Raw genomic sequence first — 23217 nt, forward strand, 5'->3', positions numbered from 1 at the left:
GCCCTTTCCCTGGGAGCCTGCTGCCCGCGCACTTGACGAGCTTGCAGCCTAGCTCAGTCTTGGCTGACAGCACTGATTGGGGCGCAGTACGCTCTCTGCTCCTTTTATTACAGACAGTAATTAAAGCAGCTCGCCCTGCCACTTCCATAACAAACACAGCATAATGCTCTAATTATGACTTTATTAATTTAAGTCAGGATTTAATGATTTTAAAAGTGATTTATATTGTTTTTCCTGTTCAGAACAAATGAAATCTGTAGGTTAAATTAATACAGGCTTTTCATCATTGCAAAGTTAAAAAGCTAGTTACCAGTAAATTCTTTTCATTAGATTAACATCTGAAACTCTAAGCAGTAAGGTAAACAATAATTACCCATCAAAATTGAGTGATGCAAAGCAAAATAACACTTTTACCTTCAAAATCTTATCTTAAAGGCTAGAAGTTAAATATATTCAGAATCATTCACTTGTTGCAGCAAGCGAGTTACTTGGTTTGTAGTAGCCTTTTCTTAGAGAGAAGTTCTGTGCTTCTAGTTTAATATCAGAATATCTATAATTACATAGTTTATAAAAAGTGTCTTATTTCTTAGAAAGGGAAGTTATGTTCAGTGCACTAAATATCCTTTCCAGTAGCAAAAGTCAATATACTAGAAATTTATAATCATAAATTGTATTAGTTTCATTCTTTTTTCTTCAGAAATAGACTTTTTTTAACCCATGTTTGAATTTTTAAAAATTGTTTATTATACGAAAGGAAATCTCAGACACATTCTAAACCTTATATTTTTAAGTACATGTTTTAACCATTAAATGGGGGATAATAAATTGCCGTTCTTTGCTAGGGGAAGAAAAAACAACAGCATACGTTTTAGTCATCAAATATAATGACATGTGTTCTGAGATGTTACCATGACTCCATGTTTAATAAATAGCAATCATATTTCCTCCACAAAATTCAATTCAGGGAAATATCGAGTCTTCCTTGCCTCACCACTCTCCCTCCCCGTGTGTTTTTCTGCTTGTCTCTTAGAATTTTTTTTTAAAACTTTGCCAGTATAAGTATATAATAATTTTTTAAAGCTGAGGGACTTTAAGTATCTTCAAAACCACCCTTTAGTAATCATAACTATTTATGACTAACTTTGAGTTTTATACTCCAAAGTATTTTCATTGAAGGGAAATACTCCAAAGTATTTTCATATTGGGTAGTGGAGAAAATATGGTCTTTATAGTAAGACAGACTCGAGATTAAATTCCAATTCTACCCCTCCTGGCTATGTGTCCTTGAGCAAGTTACTTAACTTTCCTGGATATTATAGGATAATAATGTGCCCAGTAAGAATATGTTAGAACATCTGAATTAGATAGTTGCTTATGAAGTGCCTAATACTCTTTGGCACAAGATAGATTTTTTTTTTTTTTTAACGAAGTGGATTTTTAAAACAACACACACACACACACACACACACACACACACGGTAAAGAGAACTAGACCTTCAAATATGAGCAAATAAAAAAGACAACAAGGCATCTCTTTTCCCCTGAGAGAAGACCTTTTGGCTATCTTACATGTTATCTCTTCTTGGAGACCTACTTCCCTTGCCTTCTGCCTGCCTTATTTCTCATTTTCAACTCATGTGTCTCTTCCTCTAGAAGCATTCCCACTCTCAGTCAAGTTTGTTTAGATGCTCCTCCAGGTGTTCTCATGACACAGTATACTTTATTACTTATTATTTTCCATGCTTTATTGTCACTGCCAGCTTACTTCTCTGTATCCTCCAATGGACGGTAGACTCTATAAGGGAGTACATAGAGATCATCTGTATCTTACTAACCTCTGTTATCCTTAGCACCTAACATAGTGCCAACAATATGGTGGGCAGTCAGTAAATATTTGTTAAGTAAGGGAGCAAGTGAACAAATGAATGGATAGCATCAGCACTTAGATTTGATCGTTTGGTATTTTAAAACTTTATATCTGATTATCTTACATTTTTAGTAAGACTTAGAACATTAGAAGAATTCTGTTTTAAGCCAGTTAACATTTTCTCATATAATATGTTTAAGGGTCACATTAGGGGACCTACGTTAATAATTTTCTTGGACAGAAAAATCTATAAAATGCAACTCTTGTTTCAGCAAAAGTTGATGTATAAATATTTAAATTTATTAATGAATACTTAGTATTTTGAAACAGCATTTTAAAATCAGCCTATCTTTGAAGTTGTTAATGTTAGCACCTAATGTGTATTTCTGGTAAATCAAACATTTAATTATTAACTATTTTCTATTTATTATATCATTCAGTGTTATTTTATAACCTTTTGCATTTGAACTGTGTGTGATGTGGTATAATTAGTTTTGAATGGGTTCTGATTTATTTGGTTATAGGTAATACTACCTTCCTCATTTCATTAACATGTTCTGGAATTTTAAAACCATTTTTACTGTCTTTCTGTACACTAAAAAGAAATGGTTCTCAGTGAAATACACTTCTCTATAAAGATTTTGGTTCACAGGCAAAATGGACAAATGGTAACACTTGTCATTTGTTTTTTCAAACTACTTAAGCTTGTTTATATAAGTATCTAATATTTCAAAATTTGTTATTCTGATTAGTGATTCTGAAGATGTGGATAAGGAAAATGAAAACTCTAAAACTTCAGATTCTTCCAATGCTGAATCTAGTTCAATAGAAGACAGTTCTTCAGATTCTGCATCAGAATCAGAATCTGAAAGTGAATCTGAATCCAGAAAAGTTACTAAGGTAAGAGATTACAAATTTTTGTAACTGAAAATAAATAGTCTTATAGTCTTTTCCCAATTACGAATAAATATTTCTGAAAATTCGTGTTTTGTTGAGAATCAAGAAGCCAGGCAAGGAATTTAATATGTCACTGACAATTAAAATAAACACCATCTTTATTCATCCACACCTGTGATTTTATTTTGTTTTTTTCTAGATTATCACTTCCCTTATAATTCAACTCTGCAGAGAAGTTAGAATTTAACCTCACCCTTTCCAACAAAAATTAGAGACCTCAGTGTTATGAGTATGACTTTTTTGTTCTTGGCTGTGATGTGACAAGGGAGGCTTTTGCCAAAGGGGAGGTAAAGGGAAGTCACAGAGATAGTATTGAGCAAAGAAATATAAATGTACATGCATCATAAGAAATTGAAACTAATATGCTTTTTAAAAAAATATTAGGCATTTGGAAATAGAATATTTTTAAAGGTTTAATTAAAGAGTATGCATTCTTTAATAGTTAATAAAAATGCAGTAGCCATATATTTAAAACAAATGCAAGAACCACTTATAACAGAATGATTACGCTTTTTGGTATAATATTTGTAACACCAGAAGTTGTCTGCTTAGCAGCAAAAAATAAAACCATGAATTGGAAAAGTGTAGTTTTTAATACACAATTCAGACCTAATACATATCTTTCTGATCTTTAATTATTATTCCCTGCCTATAAATGGATCATGGTGTTGCTAGGTTTCAAATGCAGTGGTTTTTATAAATAAATGTATTATTCCATATGTTGAAAATATGGTCACACCTTGCCCATTATTGAATTCAGTTTCTTTTTAACCTATATTTTTCACTTACTTGTTTTGGTAACGTGAATTTCTTTAATGTTATTTGAGTAGCCAAGTATGAAAATAAATTCATCAAAGTAATAATTGCCCTCCTCCATCCAGAGATTTATTGTTAAGGAATAAGCGTATTTAAAAAAAAAAAAAAAAAAAAGAACAAGCATGCTTAAAAATTAGCTAGTATTTGTCTTACCTTATTTCAAATATTCTTGAATATTGTAAAACCTATTTGAAACTTGAATTTATATTTAAAACATATCTGTGTAGTATGTAATCTAGGATTTTTATTTTTCAAATATTCACATAAAATCTTAGAGATTTTTAGGTTTATTAATCTGGCCTCTTATAAAAACTTATCACACAGTGAGTTTGATATCCTCTCATTTCCTACTTAAATTACAAAAAGCTTAAGATGTTATTTAAAATAAAGGAGATTTAGGGCTTCCCTGGTGGCACAGTGGTTAAGAATCCACCTTCCAGTGCAGGGCGCACGGGTTCGAGCCCTGGTCCGGGAAGATCCCACATGCTGCAGAGCAACTAAGCCCGTGCGCCACAACTACTGAGCCTGTGCTCTAGAGCCTGAGAGCCACAACTACTGAGCCACATGCCACAACTACTGAAGCCCACTCACCTAGAGCCCGTGGTCTGCAACAAGAGAAGCCACCGCAAGAAGCCACCGCAAGAAGCCACCGCAAGAGAAGCCACCGCAAGAAGCCACCGCAAGAGAAGCCACCGCAAGAGAAGCCCATGCACCGCAAGAAAGAGTAGCCCCTGCTCGCCACAACTAGAGAAAGCCCGCGTGCAGCAACAAAGACCCAAGGCAGTCAAAAATTAATTAATTAATTTTTAAAAATCACTTATTAAAAAATTAAATAAATTAATTAATTAAATAAAGGAGCTTTAGAAATTGAAAATAAACCCAGAGTAAGAAATCTGTGTTTTTTAAAATGACCAAACAAGAAATTAAGTAATGGGAAATGGGTGGAATTAAAGTGAGTTGTTCTTACGAAGTTTTGTAGAAGTTGAAAAATTGTAGACTTTAGTGCCTATATAGTGTTGGGCTTTAGGGGACCCCATTAGAATGCCACAGAGGTACCCCAGCTCAGAGATTCAATTTATTTCTTCTTTGGTGCGTTCAACGATCCGATTAAATCTCTTAATATTTGAAAATATTTTACTGTAGAAAATCAGTATAAAATTTCAAAGTAATGCAGTGAACCAAGACTCTTGAGAAATTCAGGTTTTACTCACATTGTTGATAGTTTTATGTCTATGTGTTTTGCTTATATAGTTTATTTTCTCTATATTATAATGCCTTTCCTGTCAGTAACAGGCAGATAAGCTTGTTTGTTTTAATTTATATTCTCCACCTTGGAGCCACCATAACTATTTTTTTTTTCTATTTCTTTCTGAGTGATTTGAAGTGTACCATGCAATTACAAGTGTACCAGTTTTCTAATAATGGGCAACTCTATAATTGTAGGAAAGTCCTCCTTGCACCAAGTGTTGTGGCTTCTGCTCTAAATTATAAGTAATGAAGGCAGATGGTGGGTGCTTTACCTTAATTTAGCATGACAGTATGTTAGAGCTGCAAACTCATCTGCCTTAAATCTGCAGCCCAGCTAAATCTATACTTTTACTCTCTCTCTTCCTTTTCTTTCACTTGGACAATGTATTTTGGGGATATCGAGCATGAAAATGGGAATTTGAGGGTATCTTGAATATATGGCTTTAAAAACAGTTCATTTTATGGTGGTCCTATGAGATAGGTATAATGTTCTCCTTGTTGGAAGATAATATCTTTATGCTTCAGTTTCCTCATCTATAAAGTAGAAATGCTACTACCTACTCTGCTTTTTTCAAGTGCTATTACAAAAAAATCAAATGTGAAAGATCAATGTAAAGCCCTGTATAAATATAAAACAGCAGTGTTAACATTTTTTAACTTGAACATTAATTCCCTGAGAGACCAACAGTATTAGAGTTACAGAAACCAATGCTAAAAGGAACCGAAAATTTTTTGTAACTCATGTCTCCTGCATTTTCCAATTCTTTTTATACCATTCAAGTTAGGAATTAACGTTCAGGTGTGACCCCTTACCTGCAGCCTGTGATCCCATCTACTTTTTGCAGAAGACTGAGCTGACATTCACTGTAAGCATATCCCACCTCTATGCTCTCTGACACACAATCTCTATTTACCCTCCTCCTTTTTCTTTGAATGGAGCTTTGAGTAAGCTATCCCTATCCACATAGCCGAGAATAAGTCCTATTTCCTTTTGGCCTTGTTTTGTGGATAATCATCTGCGTCCATTGTGCCTTCAGTCTCTTTTTTCATTAATTTCTCCTGCACCAACCAAAGCACTCAAGGCTTTCCTAGCATTTAAAGAGAGGAGAAGGGGGTGAAAGAGAAAGACAGAGAGAATGTGTGAAAGTGAGAGTTCAGAAGAATAATCTAGATATTCTCCAGCCACTACTTCTTAACCCAATTATTTCTTAGTCCCTTTTAAATTGGTTTCTACTCCTATCACTTCCTACAGATATTGTTCTCTGAAAAAGTCAGCCGTGATCTTTCTCCAAACCCAGTGACCTTCTCTTAGTTTATCCTTCTCTGTCTTTTTATATGACTATTCCCCTACTACTTGAAATTCTCTGCATCCTTTTTCTTCTGACTTTTCTGACCCTTTAATCTTTTGGTTGCCTCACTTTTTACCTCCTTCTGACACCCAAGTGTGAACATTGCCCCGAAGTTAGTGCTTATTAGTACACATTTTTTTCAAAAATATTAATTGATATGAATTAATTTAGTCCTTTTTTTCCTCTACAATTTACTGTTGTGAAACTCATTAACTCTCTTTTTTTTTAAGTAATTTATTTATTTTTGGCTGCATTGGGTCTTCGTTGCATTGCGCAGGCTTCTCATTGCAGTGGTTTCTCTTGTTGCAGACCATGGGCTGTAGGTGTTGTGGGCTTCAGCAGTTGTGGCTCACGGGCTCTGGAGCACAGGCTCAGTAGTTGTGGCGCACGGGCTTAGTTGCTCCGTGGCACGTGGGATCTTCCCGGACCAGGGCTCGAACCCGTGTCCCCTGCATTGGCAGGTGGATTCTTAACCACTGTGCCACCAGGGAAGTCCCTCATTAACTCTTGTAGCCTCAGCTAAAACATTTATCTGAATTACTTCCATGGTAATATCTCTAACTAAATCCCTACAACTGTAACTTTTCTTCCCAAATTCTTAGACCTCTTAGGAAATGCTGGTTTCCCAAACCCAATATAGCCCAAAGACTTGATCTGTCATTTGGTACCAGCGTGCTTTCTGTTCTCCCAGATTTGTAGACCCATAATTGTCCTTGACCCCTCCCTCATCCTTTATGTGTACACAGTTGCCAAGTCTTAGAGATCCTGTGTATTATTTTTGATACCTGTTTTTTCTTCTCCTACCACCACCATTGTAGATCAGCTCTTCATGACCTTGCCCATAGACCATTGCCTTTGGTCATTCTCAGACACTTCCCCAACCCCAATCCTTCTCTACAGCTGCCAGATTAATGTCAAAGTTAGCTATAATGATGCTTCATTGTCATTTGAGTTCAGTAAACTCCTCAGGCTAGCATGTCCAAACCCACCTTTCCAGTCTTAACCTTCTTTGTGTTCCAATCCCAGTGGACTATTTGTGGTTCTTATGCTGTATGCTTTTCTGTTTCTGTGCCTTTGTTCTTCCTTTTACATCATTTCTCTTATTACGGAAAATATAAGCTGAGGAGAAAGTGGCCTTATATCAAGGGTAGTCCCTCCACTTCTCCTAGTTGAGAATGACTGCATGGAATGAAGGATATTACTGACTAGAGGGTATTACTCATGTGAGTGATGTAGGGACAGTCAAGAGGGTGAGAACCACTGTTGAATTGTTTATGTTCCGAAAGTGTTTGTCATTCAGCACCATACCCTAGCATATCCATAAGACACGAAACTGCCGTCATGCATTCTGGTGTCATGTTTGTTTGTTTCTGTTATTGATTGGGAGATGTCCTTGTTTGAAGTCAGATATTGTCAGTAATGACCAAAGAAAATTATCTTTCTCTTCAGTTAAAATTATTTTGATGGGCAAGCATATTTTTCTTTGTAGATGTTCTTTTCTGAACCAAATTTAATAACTATTTTAATGTGAGTCTAATCCTTTTTATGAACTAATTATTTTGCCCTAAATGATACCTGTAACAAAATTAGTTTTAATAGTTCCGTGTTTTCAGTACTTCACATACTTCACATGGTGTTTAGGAAACTTTCTGTTTGTTTGTTTACACAGAAGCGTGGAGAAAAGAATTAGTAATACAGGCTACATTAAATCAGGAAGAGATTTATATCACTTTATCCTGTGTTTTACTGATATAATTAAGTTATATTCTGCTTGTAGTTAAAATTATGTGTCGAACAGATGGTAAAATTTTTATTTAAAATATTTTTTTTAAGTTGCCAGGGTTGTTTTTTTCTTTATTGAACCTAGACTTCAGTGTTTTTATTACCAGCCAGTAAGAGTGTTCCCACTGACTATAGTTATTTCCACCATCACCTTGTTAGTCCCACTCTTCACACCTTAACTGATGGAGTAGTTCTGATTATATCTTCAGTGTCTATGCACCAACTGCTGAAGATTTAGATAAGCCGTGATTAAAAAAATAAAAATTTTAAGTCATAATTGTAATTTATTGTGAATAATTTAATGTATTTTCCTTATAAATATTAACAGCATTTTAATTACATAAACTGTGTATAAAGCATAATAATCTATCGATGGAAAAATAATATATTTAATATACTTGCACCTAATAGCATTAAAAGCATTTCCATATTTGAATCAAAGATTAATATGTGTACTAGCTTTGGGAAAAATAGTACTGTCTGTATATACCTAGCAGTGTTTGAGATGCTCTTGTCAGTGGTTTTTATCACACATTATAGGGATCTCACAAAACTTTGCTAGTCCCTTTTTAAGAGGTGCAAAGAAGCTAATTAAATCTTTTACGTGCTCCATGGAGTGGTCACAGGTCTTGTGACTAGTGTACAGATGTCAGTAAATATTAAGGTACGCCTCAATAAAAGATCTACCGTGTGAAAAATTCTTGGGTATAAATGTGGTTTGAATAGATTGTGGATAAGAGTGAAAGGAACTATTTTCTGATTAGCTGTCTGCCCTATTTGTGAAGTAGGAAACAAGTTTTACTTGTGTTTTTCCAAGTATTTATGATTGTTGCAATTACATAACTTCTGTGAAGATTGTGGAATATTGGGTTTTACTCTGATAATTCAAAGCCTTGCCTCTTTCAATTTATGTCTTTTCCAATTTAGTTCATATTTTAATTTCTTCAGAACAGAAATATCATTTCACTTCAATTGAGATCTTTAAATCAAAGTGAATGCCATTAAGCAAGCTTTCTTATTGAAGTAGGTGTAATCTAATAGGGAAGATTTGTTTAACAGTTTAGACTTCTTTTTAACTTATATAGAAGTCTCAATTTGCTGGCAGTGTACTTTTATTTTAAAGCACAGTGTAAATGTGAGCCTCAGATTTGTAAAATACGATGTGTTAGATGACTTGAAGGCAAGAGAGTCATTAAATTGTCTTTGGTTGGTAACTAACTGAAAATATTTCATGCAAATACCTTGCCCTGTGAGGCTAGAAATAAGCCTTGAATTTTTGTTGGTTTCAAAGCATAGTGTGGGTTTGACATTCTATACATACCATTTATCCTGTTTTATAGTTTTAAATTTCAAACGTCTTTATAATGGTTTCCTCTTAGGAAGCATTTTTGGTGCTTTTTGTGTCAGATCTTTTCTGCTTGCTTTTTTTTTTTTTCCCAATCAGCATGAAGATGAACATGCGTAATAGATTTTTTAAAATCTTTACAAGGTATATTATTACATTTTTTGTTTGTATTATTTGGAGCTTAATAAGTATTTCCAGGATCTTTTATTTATGATTTAAAATGAAATATGTTAAACAGAAATCAGTTTCTTAACCCTGTGACTTTGTATTTCATTTTTGGAAATGTTGATGTGTTGAGGTGTATAATCGAATACCATGGAAACAAATGGAGATTTGAGGATGATAAATTGATAACTACGTATTTTTGTAGTGAGATTTTAAGATCAGTTACTGTTGTCCTTATAAAAGTCTAATACAGTCACTCAGCTGTTAAAAACCTAATCCTCTATTTAAAAAAATATACAAAAACAAATTGTCTATCTTTCTGCCTGATCTCTTCTCAAGTACTAATACAATGGAAACAGTGGGTGATCTGTCAGTATGTTTGGTTTGTCAGTGATGGTTTTGTATAAATATTGGGAGGGTAAGAAATAAAATTCACACAGTAAAATATGATTTCATCTGCCTTTTCTCTGCAGCTCCATGGCTCATGCTGCGGTGTGAAATTCTCATTTTACACACTTTGCAGGCGGAGCACATGAATTATGCATTGAGCAAGAAAAATCTCCTGCCTCAAGTCCTATATGCATTTACCCAGGTTCTGTCTCTATTACCAAGATGAATTGCAAATGGAGAAATATTTGATGGAACGTCTTTGTTCAGAATTCAGATTTTTATTTTTATAGTAGATCCTTTAAGTATGAACATGTTTTGAACTTACTGTGGATTTTTTTAAATGAAAAATGAAATATAAGAGAGGAATGCCAAACACATCACGAGGCTTTTTATAGCCTTGATTTGGAATGCAAGGCTTTTTTCAGTTCGGTAGAAATGACCATTATCTATTGCTAATGCTGTATTTCAGTCGCTGATTATTTGCTTTACTCAGAAAGTCAATGAAATTCTGTCCTTTTGAGAGCCTTTTTTCTTTTTGTTTTAGGCTTCTAATAAGAGATTATGCCAGTTTCACATGCAGCTCTGTCCTGTGTTGTATGTGACCTGATGTGTGTTTAATAGATATTGTTACACACTCCTGGCTGTGAAGTAGAAAATAAGGTATATAGACTTGCCTCCAGCTTTAACTTTGTCTTGATTTGATAGATTTCTTATTTTTCAGGTGGGGAGGTTACATTTCCATAAAGACAGTCATGCACCATTGTAGCTTATAGGAAGCTACACTCATTGTGCTCAGCATAGCATTTTGATAAGTCACATGGTGATAAGCTTTTTGTTATATGTTCTTTCTTCACAGGAATGTTATTCTTTTTTTTTTTTTTTTAACATCTTTATTGGGGTATAATTGCTTTACAATGGTGTGTTAGTTTCTGCTTTATAACAAAGTGAATCAGTCATACATAAACATATGTTCCCATATGTCTTCCCTGTTGCATCTCCCTCCCTCCCACCCTCCCTATCCCACCCCTCCAGGCTGTCACAAAGCACCGAGCCAATATCCCTGTGCCATGCGGCTGCTTCCCACTAGCTATCTACCTTACTACGTTTGTTAGTGTGTATATGCCCATGACTCTCTCTCCCCCTGTCACAGCTCACCCTTCCCCCTCCCCATAACCTCAAGTCCGTTCTCTAGGAGGTCTGCGTCTTTATTCCTGCTTTACCCCTAGGTTCTTCATGACATTTTTTTCCTTAAATTCCATATATATGTGTTAGCATACGGTATTTGAGGAATGTTATTCTTGTTGAGATGGCATATTCATTCTGAACCTGTTTCTGTTACTTGCAACTTTTACATTTCAGCTTCAAAACTAACATTTTTTTTTCCAATCCTAGAAATTGTTATTTATTTCAGGTATGGAGAGAGGGGCAAACATTATTTGTTTTGTTTTTAAATAACGAATGAAAATTAAAACCCACCTAGATGCTTTGGAGTTTTCAGTGGCAGAAATAAATATTTTGAAGAAGAAAATCAATGCTGATGTTTTTAGTAATGTGTATTATTGTATGATCCTTGAAAATAGTTTTTCTTTATATTGACATAAGGGAAAAAAGAAGCAGGACTTAAAATCATTTAAAAATGTTACCTGATGTATTATTTGATGTATTGCTTTTGTTCATGTATATGCACTGTTGTAAGAGCTCTAAACCATGTAGACTTTAAATGATGGTAAAGTACACTTTGCTTTAGTGATACCTTTCTGTAGTTAGAGGAATACTTCAAAAATATTTGTAGTAATTTACATTAACAATAAGATATAAACTCCTTTGGTAGATTACAAGTTATCTGAAGGCAGGGACTAGACTGTCTTGGCTGTGTTACTTCCATTGCTTAGCACAGAATCTGTTAAAAATTCTATACACATGTATTGAATGAATGAATGATTGAATAAGAGAACAAAAATGTTTTGGCAAAAAAGTTTTGGCCTTCAATTTGAGAGGTTTAATGTAAAAAAAAAAAGTACACGTTATAAAGGTAACGGTGACCCAGATACATCTATTTAATACCCTAATCCTGTTGGTCTTTAATTGTTTATAATACTACTCAGTACTGTGCCTTATTTTTTCTTTTCTTTCTTTTTTTAAGGTTACGCATCTTTTCTGAATCTCTAACCGAACTGTGAATACCTCAGGCTTAGGGATCTAGTCCATGGGTATCCACATTTCAAAAATATAGTAGACTGAATAAGCAAATTTGTGGTGGAGGAAGCCCTAACTATGTGCAGAAATGGTTGAGTACTTAGTCTCCCCAAAGGAAAACAGAAAAGAAAGTAAATGAATTCTTTTCAACCCTAAAGAGCAAGAGCCTGAAAATATCATTTATAGATTTTAACGAATACCTTTGGCAAAAGAAGTCTGATGCAACCCAGTGTTGAAATATAAAGTACCTAGTACAATGCCTGTCACAAACTACATCTCAGAAAGGCTAATCTATCACAAGCCCATTGACAATTTCAGAACTAAGCATGTATTGTTCAAGCATTTCTTTTTCTTAAATCAACTTGTTTAAAAATTATTTTCGAGAATGTTTGTACATTTTCTACCAAAGAGCCACATTAGATTTTTATGTTAGCAAAAAGTTGTCAGATTATAAAATTTACTTTTAAATTTTCTTCTGAAGGTCTTTTTTAATCTCTAAATAAAAAATATTTTAAAATAACAGTTTGCATGGTAGAGAAGAAATACCACGTGCCAACTAAAATAAAAATTTTGATTCAAAAAAACATTTCACATAACCATATAGAAGCTTAATTTGATTTTTTTTTCCCTTGGAAGACTAAGCAAAGGAAAAAATGTTTGTTTTGAAATGTTAAAAACTACTTTATAGATTTTTTAACTAGAACATGCAATAAATGAAATATTTATTATTTTGTAGGAGAAAGAAAACAAAACAAAGCAAGATAGAAATCCTCTTACCAAAGATGTTTCACTTCTAGATCTAGATGATTGTAAGTATTGAAATTTAAATTTTTTCTTCTGTACTTAGTAATAGTATTTTTCATTTTTATAGTATCTTTCATTAACATGTCTCAAAATAAATCAAAAACTATTATGAAAGACTTACGGATGTGATTAGGCAAGAAAATTTTAAAAGTTATTTCTATTAGTATTTTTTTCCATCATTCAGTATATCAGTTTTGTATCACCTGAATAAATATAATTGGTCAAATAAAAGTACACCAAATTCATTTTAAGATTTTTTGCTTTAGTAATTTATACTTGCTTTAGCGAGTAATTATCTGTATCTCACAACTTCTACGTTTTTAAATGTTGATTGTGGAGATCAAGACATCTAATTTAAGGAAGTAGAGAATTAGGAATGTAATTGGAAATGTAAAGGACACCACCGTCTTCTACTTGCCACACTTAGGGTGGGAACAGAAACGATTACAAACCTTTTGGAATACAGTGTAATTTATACGTATCAATATTTTAACTGCAAAAAATCCTTGTCCCAGCAAATTTACTTCTAAGAACTTAGAATCCTACAGATATGCCCACCCAGTATGCAAAGGTGTATATTCAGCTCCCTTTAAATTCTCCTGCATTGTGAGAAAGAGATAGAACTAACTTTGTTGGTAGGTAGATTTTGCATTAGAGGAAGAGTAACAACACATGAGATTTCTGAATATTAAACTACTGTCATTTTGCAATATAGTTTTCCTATGCTAGAGGTGAGTTATGTATTTATGTCTTACTCTTTCATAGAGCTGTTCTATTTATATTGTTTACCTGGCCTATTTCCAATAGTCATGGCAAATTCCTACTGTAGAGAAATTAAAATATATAATACTGAGAAATACTTAACAGAGAAATTAGAGATAAAATTGGAGCCGAATTTGAATAATTTTATACCTGTTGGCAAAGATGTTAAAATTTACATCATTTCTCACCTCCTGGCTAAGATTTTTAAAGTAATGTCCAGTATTGTTAAGGTTTGGAGAAGCAGGCACCCTACATTTGTTTTTCATAGGCATATAAATAGGTGCAGTTTTTTGAAGTCATTTGAGCAATATCTATCAAAACTTAAATTCCACACACCTTTTGACCTAGCATTTCTTTTCTAGGAATTTATACTGTAGATAAACTAGCAAAATCAGATCTTCCATCCTTGTTTTAGACTCTTTAACTTAATGGCTTAATTTTACACTTAAAGTCCATATTCCTAGGTTTCTAAGAGCTTAGGTGATCTGACTCCTGCCTACCTCTTATCCATACTGTTCCTCTGCATTTCTGAAATATGGTAGGCTCATTCTTGCCAAGGGCCTTTGTTCTGCTGTTTTCCCTGCTAAGAACACTTCTTCCAGATCTTCTGATGGCAAGCTGCTTCTTATCTTTCAAATCTCAGCTCAAAAGTCACCTTCTCTTACACACTTCACAAGTCACTCTTGATTGTCTTCGTGGCATTTTTCACTATATGAAATTAAATCTTAACTATTTGTATTACTTGTTTATTGTCTGTCTTGCTCACTGTTATTCCTAGTACCTAGAACAACACCTGGCAGATAGTGGGTACCCAGTAAATATTTGTTGAATTAATAAAGTATGCAAAGGTATGTATAGAAATTTCATTGCAGCATTATTTTTACAGCAGCATCCTGAAAATAAACGAAATGTCTACCAGTAGTCTAATACAACCATTAAGAAAAGTGAGACAAATCTTTATATGCTAGTTATGTTATTATATGTATGAAACATTATAAGTTAAAAATAAGACACATGTAGAGTATGACTCCACTTATGTAAGAAAGGAGGAAAAGAGGAACTGTATCCTGCACACAAACACAAATATGATTGTACATCATATATTTCTGGAAGGCTACAGAAGAAATACTTAACAGTGATAGCTCTGGCCTCTTTGGGATATAAGACTAAATCAGGGACAGAGGAGAGAAAAATACTTTTACTTTGTATCTTTCTGTGACAATGAATATTTTACATTTATATGTGAAGTTTAAGTTTTAAATTGTAAAATAACAACAGTCAGGCATATTTAAAATGGAATTAAGAGGAAAGGTTACAAGGTACTAGAGTGTACCAGTTCCTTTTCTCCTTGAATTTGACGCTGGATTTCCTGACAGCTAAAGAAAAAAGAGAAAATTGTAAAATGATACAATTTTTATTATTTGATTCTTTTTAAAGCTTTTTTATAATATATAGAAACAAAGTTTTCTTAAATATTAAGTTTTAAGAATTTAAATATAAGATTTTCATTTTAAGGGGAATTTCATCCTAACTTATATTTAACTCAACTTAGGGTATATTTCTGTTTGATTTTAATACCCGAGAACTATTTATTTTAAAATCTTTTGTAATCTTGCATTTGTCAGAAATGACACTTGAAACTTTTTTTTTGTTTTGGTCAATTTAACAAATGTTTGTGGATTGTCTGATAAGCGCAAGGTACTTTGCTAGGTGCTAGAACAGACGAATAGAATTTAGTCATACTCTTCCAGAGACTAGAATCTAGTAAGAGACATAGATACCTGAGCTAGTAGCTGTTATGTAAGAGAGATAATAGAGCTGCAAAGTATGGTTAAAATATGAGGAAAGAGACAAAAACCAATTAACAAGCTAAAAGGCCTTCTGGAAGAAGCTTAAAGATAAAAATAAGTGGAGTGTTGTGGAAGAAAAGAATTGTTGATGATGGTTCCTAAAACACTGACTTCGTTATGTGCTACTTACTAGCCTACAATAGTTCTCCACTGTCCATGGCAAGCAGTTTGTTGATCAAAACTAAAAAGTCACTCTCCAGCGGCTTGCGTTCTCTGCTGTGAGAATTAGATTAATTTTGAAGGAGAGGCAGACACACTTCTTACATTTTATCTAGTCGTAATCCACAGAGATGTTTTGTTCAGTACACACTGCATGCCAGGAGAACTGCAAGTCCTCAATTTATCTATGTCTTCATTCAGAAAACGTTTATTGAATACTTGCTATGATCTAGGTAATCTGCTATATACTAGAGATTCTAAATGGGCGTAACATTGTCCCTCCCCACGGAACTCTCCAGGTGTCATGGGAGAAACAGCTAAGTCAGCCCTTAGATTACCACATTATAAATGAAATGAGAAAGAGATATGCACAGAATGCTGTTAGGTATTGGGGTACCTAACCCACCTAGCTGTAGCAGGATGTAACGGTGGAGCTGAGTATAAGTAAGAATTAGTCAAGCAGTTGGAGGCAAGAGAAGAGAGTGAGGAGAAAAAAGACATGGAGGAGGGAAAGAGCTTGCTACTACCTGAAATAATCATTATCTCTCTCTAAGGAGGCAGTATAGTTAGCAACCCTGGCAATAAATTGGCTCTACTGTAAAACAGTTCTGTGATTTTAAATAAGCAACTTGGTATTTCCTTGCTGCATCTGTTGAGGGGGTGTTATCAGAAGCACAGGCATTAGTCCTGGCCTGGCCTTTAATCAGTTAAGTGAGTTAATTTGTCTCATTTATTCATTTGTAAAATGAAAAAGAATGGCTGGAAAGTTTCTACAGTATCTTTAGATTTTGAAATTATATGACTCTGTTTCATGGGGTCAGTTGATAATACATTAGAAAATATTTATAGTAGGAGAATATACAGCCTAACAATAGATAGGCTTAGTGACAGAAATACACTTTATTTTTTCCAGACATAGTTTATATTTCTGAAAATTAAAATATCTTTTAGTACCTCATACCATGTGGTTGGTCTCAGTTGGATAGAGCAGCAGCATCATATTCTGGCATCCTTTTATAGGAAATATAAACCTATGTAATTACACTATTAGTACAACTAACTGAAGTCTTTTTAAAATTTTATCAGCCAACAATAATCATGCCACAAATAAGTCTTATGATCTATGATGTCATACTGTTGAATAAACTGTAGTAGAGACAGTAGAGTGGAGTGGCTAAGAGGACAGTGGAGCTAGACTGAGTTTGAATCCCATTTCTATTATTTACTAGCTGTGTGACCTTGGGCAAGTTACTTTATCTCTCTGTGCTTTAGTTGCTTTATCTATAAAATTGGGATAATAGTAATACTTATTAGGAATATTAAGAGGATTAAATGAGTTGATAAATGTCAAAGTACTTAAAACTGTGCTTGGCACATGATGAACATTATATTGATATGAGTTAGCTGTAATGGAGATGATGACACCACAGCAGCAAATTACATTTAAAAAGTTAAATAACTTCATATTAAACCATTATATATTATAATGGTTATATATATATAAAACCATTATAATGGTTATATATATTGTGTGTATATATATTGTGTGTATATCCTTTCCTTGCCATAAATATTCTTTAACAACTTCATTTTTAATGACTGCATGCTTATCCTTTATGTTGTTGTAATAAATTCTATTTAACAAGTTTACTGTTGTTGGAAATTAAACTATTGTTTAATTAACTACTATTGTTTCCATTTTTACTGTCATAATCAGTGAACAACACACATCTTCATAAATGTATTATTGCATTATCTCCATGACTCTATCCTTAAGATAAATTCCCAGGAGTAGAATTGCCGGGAAAAAGGCTTTGAAGAATTCTACTGTCTAAAATTGCCTTTCACAAAGTTGGTACCAACTTACACAGTAGTAATATGAGAGTGCCAGATTCCTTTTACCCTTACCAGTCTGGATTTTGTATTTAAAAATTGCCTTTGCCAATTTGATAGGTGGAAATGTTATCTAATTTTAATTTGTATGCCATGTTATTAAAAAAAAAACTACATAGAGTCATTTTGTTTCTTACACGTTAAGTTGCCACAGTCAACTGGCTGCAGAATCCAATTTAGGATAAACCTTCAGCACCAGCTTTTATCTTGCCAGACCTGTTAACGGATGTGTAATCATTTGTTTAATGCCAGAGCTTCTGCCTTCTGAAATGATAATAAGAATTTGTCTTTTTTTTTTTTTTAAGAGTCAAGCTTACCTTTGGTGTGAAGTTTTCTTCTCTTGTCTTTTTCTTCTCTATGTCTTTAGCCAAGCTAGAGTTGAAATCAGAGGCTATTTCTTACTCAATTTTTATTCCTTATATGATCATCTAATATTTTGGATGGATGGATAGACAAACAAATGAACAAACATGCACTTAGAACCCACCAGAAAAGTTACATGTTGCATGGAAAGGCAACACATTTTGATTCAATTAGAAGGTCCAATCTCTAGTCCTATAGTGGTTCTACCAATCACTTGTTTCATGATCTTGCAAGTCTTAATCTCCCTGTGCCTCAGTTTTCAATGTCTTTATATAAATGCCCTTTCTGCCTGCTCACTACCATTATCTTACTTTAGTCCTTGTCACATCATGCCTAAACTATTGTAAATTCCTCCTCACTGCCAGCCCGAGTGCTCTTTCCAGTTCTTCAGCCTGTCTCTTACACTGGCCTCTGACTAATCATCCTGCAGTACCATATGTCATATCATTCATCTTCTTGGTAGATTTTTAACAGTTCTCCTTGGTGTATAGGATAAATCCAACCCCTTTAGCTTTACAATTCCCCACCTCTCAGCCTTTGTTTACATGATCTCATTCAGTAACTAACCATCTTCAGTAAGTAACCAGCTTCTTCCTTTCCTCTTTGAATGCTACCCTTACTTAAAAACTGGGCTTCATTCCCTCTTACTCACCAAGCCTTCTCTTGCCACCCTATCCCCATTGATTCTTTTTTTCTTTCCGATTCCCTATGGCACTTGCTAATTGTTAGTGGTTTTCAACAAATGTCTAAGGAGACCTGGGCATTTGTAGCAGTGCTTCACACTAAGGGCACACTCCTTTAGGAGTGCAAGGGAGCAACCAATGGCTCCACTCCCTCCTCCACCCAGTCTCCACTCTGCTTTTTGTATTGTGTATGTTGAGATTTTATTTAAGATTTCCTTTGAAATTTTTCTTTTTTGGCAGTATCACTTATGGACTGTATTTTTTTTCTTCTTCAAGCATGAGTATCTTTTTTTTCTCAGTTAGGTTTTAAGTCACTTGAAGACAAGGACTGTATCTTAAACTTCTTTTTCTCTCCCTTGCTCTCTTGTTCAAGAAATATTTATTGCTAACTTTATGAATTAACATTTGTTCTGCCTAGCTTACAAGATATTGTGAGACTAAAGTGAGAAAAACATGCTTTGAAAAGTGATGTCATGTGAAGTAAACGTTACTTCCTTTATAGTATTGTTTTAGCGTGAGAACGTGTTGGAAGCTAAAACTTTTTCTACATTTGAATTTTATTTCATTCGACAAACAGTTGAGCAATTACTAAGCACTAAAAATTAATGTGTCAAAGTCTGCTCACACAGACCAGTAGAAATGAAAATATGTAAAGACACAAATTTGTATTACAAGAGAAGTATGGTTGTAGAAGTGTGTCCAAGTATATCTGTGGAACACATGAGGCACATATAAGCTGTGTTTAAGTGAGTCAGGCTGTGCTTTCCCTCTAAGTGGTATCTTACTGGGTAGAAGTTGCAAGGTGAGCAAGGCAAAGACGTACCTTCTAGGCAGAGGGAATACGATATACAAGGTTAAGACATGAAACAAGATCTTGGGAACTCTTATTTGGTAGAACTAGAACATAGGAGTGGCTGATGAAATTGGCTAGACCTGCCCAGTATGGTGGCCACTGGCCACATGTAGCTATTTAAGTTAATTAAAATTTTAAATGCAGTTCTTTGGTCATACTAACCACATTTCAAGAGCACATTCGGTATGTGCGCTAGTGGCCATCATGTTGGACGTACAGCCACAGAACATTTCCATCATCACAGAAAGTTCTATTGGACAGTGCAGAGCTAGATCATAGAGGAAGGACCTTGCGCATTTAATTAAGGAGTTGGACTTTTATCATGTAGGCAATTGTGAGCCTTTGAAGAGTCTTAAGCAAGGGAGTAACATGATCAGATTTGCATTTATAAAAGATTTTCAAATTTTTTTTAGAATCAAACATTTCTATCTAGCGCATAGCTTTTGCTGACAAAGTATAATTAGAAGGGAATTAGGTAGTCTGGGCCCCTTATAATTATTACAGTGGAGAATAAAATAGAGAAAGGATTTAATAAGCACCCTTTTAAGACTTATAACTCAACTGGAGAACTCTCTTGAAAGCTATAGTTATTTTTACATTAGTCTGAAAAAATGTTTCTTTACCTTCCTCTTTTAGTGAAGTTACTGGGTGATTAATGTTAGTGATAATGTTAGGTGATAAAAATTTTCAAAAACTATTACTCAAGATATTTATATTCTTATTTTGTTATAGGATTTGCCATTATGTTTTGAAAGCTAAGACTAACTGCTATGACTTGATAATAGCTTGACTAAATCAAGATGTTAAATAGAATTGTCATAGATTTATTAATCAAAGTAATTTAATTAGATTTACTAGCAAAATAAAAATGTTGCTTTTAGTAATATGAATTAAATTTTCATGCACATTTGCTAATTTGAGCATTTTCTTATAGTTAACCCAGTGTCCACTCCAGTTGCACGTCCCACCCCAGCTCTTTCTCCAAGCTTGATAGCTGATCTTGAAGGTTTAAACTTGTCAGCTTCTTCATCAGTCATCAGTGTAAGTAATTTTCAAAATACATTAGCTCAGTTTTCAAGTGATGCCATTGCATCTTTTTTATTAAAATGCAAATAATTGAAGTAGATTCTTAGTCTCAAACAGTTCTTCCTCTAACAAGTCTGTTTCAAATCTGGCCTTTTAATTTTGTGAACATTTTTTTATCTTCTTAAAAAAATTTTTATTAGAGTATAGTTCATTTAAATGTTGTGTTAGTTTCAGGTGTACAGCAAAGTGAATCTGTTATACATATATCCTTTAATTTGTTCTGTCCAAACCATTATCATCTCAATTTACTTCTCCTTGTTATCCACATTTACTTATCATGTGTACACTTTTCTCTGGTACTGTTATATATCTCTAACATGCAAGGGTTCTTTTCCACATTGAATTAGTTTATATACATAGATTCTGCCATAAAAATTGTTGTCTACATTAACAGACTTTCATTCCCATAATTATTCTATTCCTACAACACTGTTCTTTTATCATAGGCTACTAAAAATACCTGACTGTTTTCATTTAAAAATTCAATATTGTATTTCTCTTTACATTATCTTCATACATTTATTTACATGCCTTGGTGTCTCTCAAAAAATTCTTTAATGTTACTTATGGGGTATGACTTGGAATGAGGCAAGAGGCTTGCCTATCTCAAAATAATGCCAAAACCATCAGCCTGTCATCATATCTGAAACTGTAATAATCTTTTTTGTGTTAGCATTATATATCCACTGACCTTTCACTCTAAATCAAGCATGTTGCCTAAGATGCATAATCTGTCGATATGCTTGACCTCCTATTAATTTGATGTCGGAAATCTGACAAACTAAGAGATAGAACAGTAAGTTCTGATGGGCACACAGGTAGCTTGAATAGATCTGGTGTATCAGTGGTTCCCAGGGCCGGTAGGGCATTGCAGGGTACATGATTGGTGATCTGAACTGCCCGGGAGCATAGAGCTGCTTCTGCCAGAGGTAAGAAAGAAAAGTACCTAATTCTTGCACAGCGTTACAAAAAATTCCCCCTTCAAAGCAAATGTGATATCAGGGCTGTGCAACGAAATACTCAAAAGAGCTACATGCATTTCTCTTCAGCTTTGGTCAGCTCAGTTAGAAAGTATAGGCAAAAACTCTTAAGCTTATAATGTTTTTCAGTTGTAGAACGTGATTATCTCTTGACTGCTCAGAAATGAGTATGAACAGTATTTGGGATTTTAGTTTGTCCTTCTTGTTGCTAAAAGGAAAAGACACATTGGAAGAGATGGGGGGAAAGCAGTAAAGTCTTTCATTTATTTAAGTAATAAATATTTATTGAGCATTTGTAGTAGGCTGTAAAGAGAAAGTGGTAATCAAAAAATCTATAGTGAAGCATAGTTAGTCTTTGAGGGGAAAGCAGGCCCCTAAAACCTTGGGAGACAATAAGGTTTGAATAACTTGGGTTTGATATCAGATGACCAGGATGCAGATCCCTGCTTTGCCACTTACTAGCTTTGTGACCTTGGGCAAATTGGTAAGTAACTTTTCTGCACCTCAGTTTCCTATGAATATAATATCTACCTCACAGGATTCTTGCGAGATTAATGAGATAATAAATGTGAAGCTCTTACAACAGTGACTGGCACGTTGTCATCACTCAATAAATATTAGCTAATAGTTTTGGAAGTGATATGATATGTGATAATGGACCCTGAGTAGACTCTTATAGTTTATTAGCTAAAAGAAGAATACAGTTGAGATCAGAAGAGCTTGTAGTAAGTTTTCATTCATCACAGAGTAATTGAAGGATTCACCTTTTTATCCTAAAGAAAACATTTATTGGGATGGTCTCTTCAAAGGAAAATAAAAGCACTCTATCCAAAGAGTATGCAAAAAAAGAACTGTCAGAGACTTCCCTGGTGGCACAGTGGTTAAGAATCTGCCTGCCAATGCAGGGGACATGGGTTTGAGCCTTGGTCCGGGAAGATCCCACATGCTGCGGAGCAACTAAGCCTGTGTGCCACAACTACTGAGCCTGCGCTCTAGAGCCCACGAGCCACAACTACTGAGCCCACGTGCCACAACTACTGAAGCCTTTGCGCCTAGAGCCCATGCTCTGCAACAAGACAAGCCACTGCAATGAGAAGCCCGCGCACCGCAACGAAGAGTAGTCCCTGCTTGCCACAACTAGAGAAAGCCTGTGCGCAGCAACGAAGACCCAATGCAGCCAAAAATAAATAAATAAATTTATTTAAAAAGAACTGCCAAGTGAAGAGAATCACAACATTCATCCCCAAAAGCTAACAAAATGATCAAACAAGTAGTAGTAATAAGAGTGGCAACCAGAAATTCACCAGCAATAGTCAAATAAGGAAAACAGTTAGAACTTTAAACAAAGAAAAAAGTGGAACTTTGAAAAGTAGAACCTGTAGAGATAAATTGAATATTCTGGTGCAGAATGTCGTGACTCCGGATCTCACCTCCAGCTCTCAAAATGGTACTTTAAAAAGACGAATCAGGGGCTTCCCTGGTGGCACAGTGGTTGAGAGTCCACCTGCCGATGCAGGGGACACGGGTTCGTGCCCCGGTCCGGGAGGATCCCACATGCCGCGGAGTGTCTGGGCCCGTGGGCCATGGCCGCTGAGCCTGCGCGTCCGGACCCTGTGCTCCACGGCGGGAAAGGCCACAACAGTGAGAGGCCCGCGTACCAAAAGACGAA

The 23217-nt window shown here is 34.6% G+C and overlaps 1 protein-coding gene across 2 annotated transcripts in view; it reads left to right on the plus strand.

Annotated features, from left to right (window-relative positions):
• Positions 1-23217, plus strand: part of AP3B1 (adaptor related protein complex 3 subunit beta 1) — a 273819-nt gene that overhangs the window by 180790 nt on the left and 69812 nt on the right. For both annotated transcript variants that reach the window (XM_082835235.1, XM_082835236.1), the window contains exons 20-22: positions 2620-2767; positions 12852-12924; positions 20417-20523. In XM_082835235.1, coding sequence (XP_082691361.1) covers positions 2620-2767; positions 12852-12924; positions 20417-20523 — 328 coding nt within the window. The remainder of the gene's footprint in view (positions 1-2619; positions 2768-12851; positions 12925-20416; positions 20524-23217) is intronic.

The sequence above is a fragment of the Leucopleurus acutus genome, assembly GCF_964270905.1.
Source record: "Leucopleurus acutus genome assembly, chromosome: 3".
Classification (NCBI taxonomy): domain Eukaryota; kingdom Metazoa; phylum Chordata; class Mammalia; order Artiodactyla; family Delphinidae; genus Leucopleurus; species Leucopleurus acutus.